General features: G+C 44.2%; 1 protein-coding gene across 1 annotated transcript; it reads right to left on the bottom strand.

The window, feature by feature from the left end:
- Positions 1–542: 542 nt before the first annotated feature.
- On the bottom strand, positions 543–2,137 carry LOC142504983 (uncharacterized). Its single transcript, XM_075617815.1, has 3 exons — positions 1,361–2,137; positions 1,073–1,288; positions 543–848 (listed from the first exon to the last, which is right to left on the bottom strand). Exons 1-3 carry the CDS (start codon positions 2,135–2,137, stop codon positions 543–545), a joined length of 1,299 nt encoding a protein of 432 aa, XP_075473930.1.
- Positions 2,138–7,534: the final 5,397 nt, after the last annotated feature.

Below are 7,534 nucleotides of genomic sequence, written 5' to 3'. Positions count from 1 at the left end.
AATACGATCATTTGTGAAAAATCAAAAAAAATTTCTAAGTGTTGGGAACGAACCGGGAACCTTAGTGAGTAATCGGGCTAATGAGCTCTTGAATCCACATAACAATAATAAACCTGATAAATGCCCGAGGTATAAGCCTTTTTAAATCAAAACATAAGGATTTTCTTTGTATAAAAAACTAGTGTGGAAACCTCTGGGCCGAGTAGCATGTCCCGGGACTTAGGAATGATCGAGATATGGTACCTCGAGCCAAGGTGTTTGTGCCCTGGGCTTTTTACTGATCGAGGTGTGGTTCCCCGAGCCTGGATGTTTATGCCCTTGGCTTTTTGCTGATCGAGGTGTGGTTCCCCGAGCCAGGGTGTTTGTGCCCTGGGCTTTTTGTTGATCGAGGTGTGGTTCCCCGAGCCAGGGTGTTTGTGTCCTGGGCTTTTGATTTGTCCGGGGCTTTGTGCCTCCCGGGTGAAGACATAATAAATAAAGACTCAGTACTTCTCTGAGAGAATAGATCTTTCATTAAATATTCCAATACATAATTACATCTGTCAAGCATAGTACTTCTTTAAATGAAAAACATTCCAAGGTCTTTTGAGAGAATGTCCTTGAGCATCTTCTAGATAAAAAGATCCTGAGCTGACCCTCCGGGTTATTCTGTAAGGTCCTTCCCACCGAGTTTCCAACTTCCCGACATCCCAGCTGGATTGACTTTCTTCATGACTAGATCCCCCACTTGGAAGTTTCGGATTCGGACTTTCTTGTTGTATGATTTCATGACCCGGCCCCGGTATTCTTCCATCCAAATCATTACTTAATCTCTCTTCTCTTCTACCAAATCCAACTCCATGGCCCGGCTTTGATCATTGTTATCCGGGTAAGATTCTACCCGGGAAGAAATTTGTCCAATCTCAACTGGTAAGACTGCTTCGGATCCGTATACCAAGTTGAAGGGAGTTTCTTGAGTAGGTGCCCGGGGAGTAGTTCTGTACGCCCAGAGAGCACTGGGTAATTCTTCCACTCAATCATTTTCTTTGCCTTGTAGCCTGGTTTTTAATGCTTGTACAATGATTCTATTTACCACTTCTTTCTGGCCATTAGCTTGTGGGTAAGCAACAGAAGTGAAATACTGAGTAATCTTCATTTCCCGACACCAAGATGTAATCCCTTTGCCCTGAAACTGTCTTCCATTATCTGAGATCAGTCTTCTAGGTACCCCAAACCGGCATACTATGTTCTTCCACAAAAATTTCAATACTTTCTGCTCAGTAATTTTGGCCAAGGGCTCGGCTTCCACCTACTTGGAAAAATAATCAATAGCCACCAGTAAGAATTTCTTCTGAGCCCGGGCAATCGGGAAGGGACCTACAATGTCCATACCCCACTGATCAAAGGGGCAAGATGCCCAGATTGGCCTCATAGGAGTGGCCGGGCTGTGTTGAAAGTTTGAGTGATATTGACAATCCTCACAAGCCCGGACTATTCGGGTAGAGTCCAGAGTTGGCCACCAGAATCCAGCCAACGTCTTCCGGGCCAAAGATACTCCTCCGAGATGCTCAGCACAACATCCTTCGTGAACTTCCCGGAGGACATAATCCACTTTTTCCTTAGACAAACATTTCAATAAAGGCCCTTGAAATGATCTCCTGTACAAAACATTGTTTAAGAGAACAAACCTGGGAACTTGTCTCTTGATTTTTTGAGCTCGGGATTTGTCTTCAGGTAATTCATTTGTTGTAATGAATTTGATTAAGGATGTCATCCAGGAGTCTTCAGGTTCTGGTATTGTCTCTTCATCTGTGGAGAGAATTAACCGAGAAACATGCAGTACTTCTCGGGTACTGGCCTCTGATATAGAAGCAGCCATTTTGGCCCAAGCATCTGCTTCATTATTCTCCTCCTGGGGTATTTGTTCAATACCCCAATCCATAAAGACTTCTAATTGGGTTTTGATGAGCTGTAGATATTTGAGCATCCTGTCATCCTTAGCTTCATACACACCCTTGATCTGCTGGGTAATTAATTGGGAATCAGAATACAAGATAATCCGGGAAGCTCCAACCTCCCGGGCAGCTCGAATACCAGCAAGGACAGCTTCATACTCGGCCTCATTATTGGTTACCTGGGAATCAATCCTTAGAGCCATTTTAATTTTTTCTCCCAGGGGATATTATCACAACCCCTACTCCACACCCAGCAAGGCTAGACGCCCCATCCACAAACACTCTCCATACTTCCTCTTCATCGGGCTGGACCATCTCGGATAAAAAATCTGACAAAGCATGTGCTTTGTTGGCCATCCAGGGTTTGTACTCGATATCATACTCTCCTAATTCTACTGCCGACTTGATCATTCGCCCGGCTACCTCTGAGTGAGTCATAATTCTCCCCAGAGGGCTATTAGTGAGCACTATGATTTTATGAGATATGAAGTATGGTCGCAGCTTCCTGGCGGTCACAACCAAGGCCAGGGCAATCTTCTCTACTTCACTATATCGAAGCTCGGGACCTCTCAGAGCATGACTGACATAATAAACAGGCCTTTGATCAGAGCTTTCTTCTTTTATTAAGACTGAGCTGACAGCATACTTCGTAGTAGATAGATAAATAAACAGTTTTTCCTCGGGCTCTGACTTCACCAAGACAGGAAGCTCGGACAGATGCTTCTTCAATTCTTGGAAGGCTTTCTCGCATTTATCATCCCAACCAAATTGATGGGCCTTCCTCAGAACTTGAAAGAAAGGATAAATTTTGTGCGCTGACCGGGATATAAATCGTGACAAGGAAGCAATCCTCCCGGTCAGCTTCTGTACTTCTTTGACAGATCGGGGAGACGACATGCATAATACATTTTTAACTTTCTCTTGATTTACCTCGATTCCCCGGTCTGTCACTATAAAACCCAAAAATTTGCCACTCTTTACGCCAAAGATGCATTTGGCAGGGTTGAGCTTGATTCCGTAGTGCATCAGAGTGGCAAAAGTCTCTTCTAGATCAACAATAAAGTCCGCAACCTCTTTGGATTTGCCCATAATATCATCCACATAAACTTCCATATTCTGACCCAGTTGTTTCTCAAAGACTCTGTTCATGAGACGGTGGTAAGTAGCCCCTACATTCTTCAACCCAAAAGGCATTACAATATAACAAAATGTACCTCTCGAGGTGATGAAGCTGGCTTTATCTTGATCATTCTTGGCCAGAGGGATTTGATGATATCCTTGGTATGCGTCCATGAAACTCAGCAGTTCAAAACCCGAGGTGGAATCCACCAGTTGATCAATCCTGGGCAGGGGATAATGATCTTTGGGACAAGCTTTATTGAGATCACGGAAGTCCACGCACATCCTCCACTTCCCGGTGGATTTAGGCACCAACACCACATTCGAGAGCCATGTAGAAAATTGAATTTCCCGAATGTGTCCGGCCTTCAACAGATCTCTTACCTGTTCGTCAATAACTTTGTCCTTTTCCGGACCAAAGTGCCTCTTCTTTTGCTTCACCGAGTGAGATCCCGGGAGAATATTCAGTGCTCCGATATTAGGGGTGATATCCCTGTCAACTCCTGTTGGGACCAGGCAAGCACATGAATATTAGCTTTCAAACAGTTAATCAAACTAACCCGGGTGGATGTACTGAGGTCCCGAGCCACCCGGATTTGCTGGCCTGGTCCAACTTCTATCCCCTTCTGCTCCTCCTCAGCTACAAAATGTACTTCCCCCTTCTCCACTATTCTCCCTCCCACTTCATCAACCCTTGCTTTCTTTCCCTCCATTTTGGTTTTGCTCTGATCAGCCCGGACTGCCTCCACATAGCATTTCCGGGAAGAAGGTTGATCTCCCCGGACTTCTCCTACCCGGGCTCCCACATGAAACTTTATCTTCTGGTGATAAGTGAATGCCACAGCCCTCAGATCATTCATAACCGGCCTCCCAAGAATGATGTTATATGATGATGGGGAGTCCACCACAGCTAAAGAAGTCATCACCGTCTTTTTGAGATATTGGGAGCCCAGAGTTAGTGGCAAGACAATCTCTCCTTCCGGGTAAACCACATGGCCAGCAAAGCCAAAGAGGGCAGTTTCCACAGCTTCCAAATGATAACCTGCAAATCCATCAGCATAAAGGCATCTTTAAAGATAACGTTGACAGAGCTGCCCGAGTCCATGAAGACTCTCAAAATATCTTAATTGGCTACCCGGGCTTGGATAACAAGGGCGTCATTGTGGGGTAGATTCACCCCCTTCAAGTCCTCCGGGCCAAAACTGATCACCGCCTCATTTCTCCTCACCCCCTCCACTTCCATACAATCCCTCCGACTCTTTGATTTCCTCGCCCGATTGGAGTCTCCATCAATTGAGCCTCCTGATATCATTTTAATCAACCCCATGGTAGGGGGTGAATTCTTCTTCCTCTCGGGCTCCTGCTCTCTCCTTTTCCCGGGATCATTCCTTGGGGTCTCTTGAATCTACCCAGGCACTGGGTCCTGATTGCCGAGGTGTCCAAGGTGGACCTCTCGGTCTTTTACTAGACTGATTATGTCCCTGGATGGTAGGAGAAACATAATCTCTTTTCAAAGTCTTGCAGTCCCCGGTATTATGAAAACAGACTCCATGAAGGGTACAGAACCCATTCTTCTCGGCCCTGGCGAACTGCTGTGATGGCAACAAATTTCTGCTACACTCTTGGACCTCTCGATTCCCTATTGATCTTCAAGGGCACGTGCTGAGAAAAGTGCCCCGGATTATTCCTCCTCTGTCCCCTCTCCTCGGGCTTTACCACCCGGTCTCTCCTCTCTTTCCTTCCCGCTTCTCTCTTCTGTTTCTGGACTTCCTCCATATTAATGTATTTCTCTGCCCGGGATAACAAGTCCTCGAAATCCCCGGGCACTTTCTTAGTTAAAGATCTGAAAAACTCACCCTCCCTTAGGCCTTGAGTGAAGGCAGTTGTCTTTGTTTCGGTGGCACAAGTAGGAACATCCAAAGCCACTCTATTAAATCTTCTTATATAAGCCCTCAAACTTTCTTCCGGGCTTTACTTGACCTCAAAAAGACTAAATGCAATCTTCTTGTATTTCTTGCTGCTGCTAAAATGGTGTGAGAACAGCTTCTAGAATTCTTTGAAGGAATTGATACTTGAGGGACAACCCCTCAAACCATCTCTGAGCAGAATCCACCAGCGTTGTCAGGAACACCTTACACTTGATTCGATCAGTGAAACAGTGTAACATGGCCATATTTTCAAACATGGCCAGGTGCTCCTCCGGGTCCGCATTGCCATCGTAATCCTTTACTTTGGCAGACTTGAAGTTCCCGGGAAGAGGTTCCCGGACAATGGCTTCAGTAAATGGGCATCCCTTGACAACTGCCCGACAAGTGCTTCGGCTTTCCAACTGCCCTTCTAAGACTTTCATCTTTTGTCTCAATTCCAACAGCTCTTCCGCCATAGTCGGGGATTTGGACCCGAAACTAGACTCATCATCCTCCTCTCTTACTTCTTCCTCTTCTCTCCTTCCTTGATCCTGCTCCTGCTCCTGCTCTTCTCTTGCAGGGGTGGCCTGGTGTGAATGATCTCTCCGGGCCATAGCTTTATCCACGGCTTCGGAGATCCTTCTAGCCAGCTCCTCTGGGACATGGTAATAAGATTGGGTCCTCCTGAAGGAGCACCACCACCTTGTCCCGAGGTACGCGCATTATCCCTATGCACCTGGGAATTATCCTGGTTAGTTCTTCGTGTATGAGCCATATCAACCTCTTAGTCTCAATTTCTCACAGACGGCGCCAATGATGCGATCCAGGTGAAATGGATGAGCAGGGTCGGATGCTCCACCAGATCGAATCAATAATTTATAGTGTTTGGGAATTTGAGTGAAGATAATGGCTGTGATGACACCTGAAAACAAGAAAATGAACTCGTGAATGGGCGCCAGAGGAGTGTCCGGCGTAGCCGCTCCGATGCTAAAGTCAGCAGGTTTTCAGATGAACACAAGCAAATATTTGAGAGAAAATATGCAAAATGCTTGAGAGTTTAATGATTTCAAAATTTGTAAATGAATTTGGTACCTGCTATTTATAGGAGAAAATGGGGTAGATACCTCGTTTCTAGTGTCACCTACTAAATATGTCAAGTCAGCTGCCCATACTTATAGCTTCTAATGACTTCCCGAAAACTCCAAACCCAAGTGGTTCTGACAGATTAGGCGGCATGTATCAATCACACTTGAGTGTTGTGCAATTTTCGAGGCGGTCCAAGTGGTAAGGTACCCGAGAACTCATAAGACAGTCCGGGCTCTTGAATGCCCGGGAAGAAAAGAGGTGCCCGGGTAATTAGGAAAATATCCGGCGTATTGGCTCCAATTCGGGCAGTCCAATTAATATCACGGGTCATTCATGACCCGGCTCCTTATGGGGTATCAATATATGTCTTGTTTTTAAGCTTGAATATAATAAAATTGATTATTAAATTTGAAGTTTTTAATCCGATACCATTTCTTGATATACTCAAAAAATATATTGTTATATTCTTGCAAGATTCAAATTAATTAACACTTACCATGCAAATATATTAGTATAAAGGGGTATGTGGATGATCGGGTTTCGTCTTTATTTGAATCAACTTTAATGTTGTCCCTTATAGTTGCGGTTCAATATAATGGATTAAAACTTGTCACCATATATGCATCTTTTATAACACAGAAATGACATGGTTTGGAAGGAACGAGAATTTTGTTATGTAAAATTCATTTTTTTAAAAAAAAATAAAATACAAAATTTTAAATTTTATTTTTTGAAATCCTAATATCTCTTTTCTTCTATTAATAGAAGTTCTTATTAAAGTGGTTCTCAATTGTATTTTTCTTTTTTGAGAAGAAGGGGATTGGAATTTTTTCCAAATAAGACTCTATCAACTAATGAATAAATGATTAGGTAAATAGAACTATCAGACTTAAATGTAAGCATTCAGAGAGATTGTGTGGGAGTGGACGAAATTATGATTTAACTATTTCCGGAGGGGATCAATGTAATTCAAAACTCGCCAACCTTTTTAAACATGTACCCCACTTCCACATTTTCTTAACATTCCCACCACCTCCAGACACCATGGTAGCCACCACCACCGTCGCGGCGCCAATCTATAAGGCGCTATGGAGATAGGTGCAGTTCTTGGTACCAATTCTATCTCAGCTTCCATTTTCTTTTCTGGGGAAATCCGGGAATTTCATCAGGAAATTCATCAACAACTGGAATGTTCTTCACGTCGATTACATCCTTCGATACATCTACAACATAGATGAGGTATCTATCTCCTCCTTGTTAAGATTTGGACTTTTTTTTTACTAAGATTGTAGGCAAGAAAATTGTGCCTATGTTCATATTTGCCGTCCAATGTGAGCGTCCGCACTACCGTCCAAACGATGCCCGCTTCCGTCGTCGCCTACTGATGATGTCTAGATCTGTGTGTCCGATTTACCGACTCATCGTCGAGTCGACACTAGCTCCAAAGCTTCCCGACACTAAACTGTCCTAAAAAGTGGCTAAAAACCT

This window comes from Primulina tabacum, chromosome 10 (assembly GCF_025594145.1).
Source record: "Primulina tabacum isolate GXHZ01 chromosome 10, ASM2559414v2, whole genome shotgun sequence".
Lineage (NCBI taxonomy): Eukaryota > Viridiplantae > Streptophyta > Magnoliopsida > Lamiales > Gesneriaceae > Primulina > Primulina tabacum.
The sequence above is the reverse complement of the archived record's forward strand: the minus strand, read 5'-3'. Positions and strand labels throughout refer to the sequence as shown.

Bases quoted from the DNA above. Each gene is read 5' to 3' on its own strand.
- LOC142504983 (XM_075617815.1), bottom strand. From the start codon at position 2,137: ATGGCTCTAAGGATTGATTCCCAGGTAACCAATAATGAGGCCGAGTAT. The intron at 1,289-1,360 runs GTAGGTCCCTTC...TTTTCCAAGTAG, and splicing joins ATCAGTGGGGTATGGACATT to GTGGAAGCCGAGCCCTTGGC. The intron at 849-1,072 runs GTAAATAGAATC...CAATGATCAAAG, and splicing joins CTAATGGCCAGAAAGAAGTG to CCGGGCCATGGAGTTGGATT.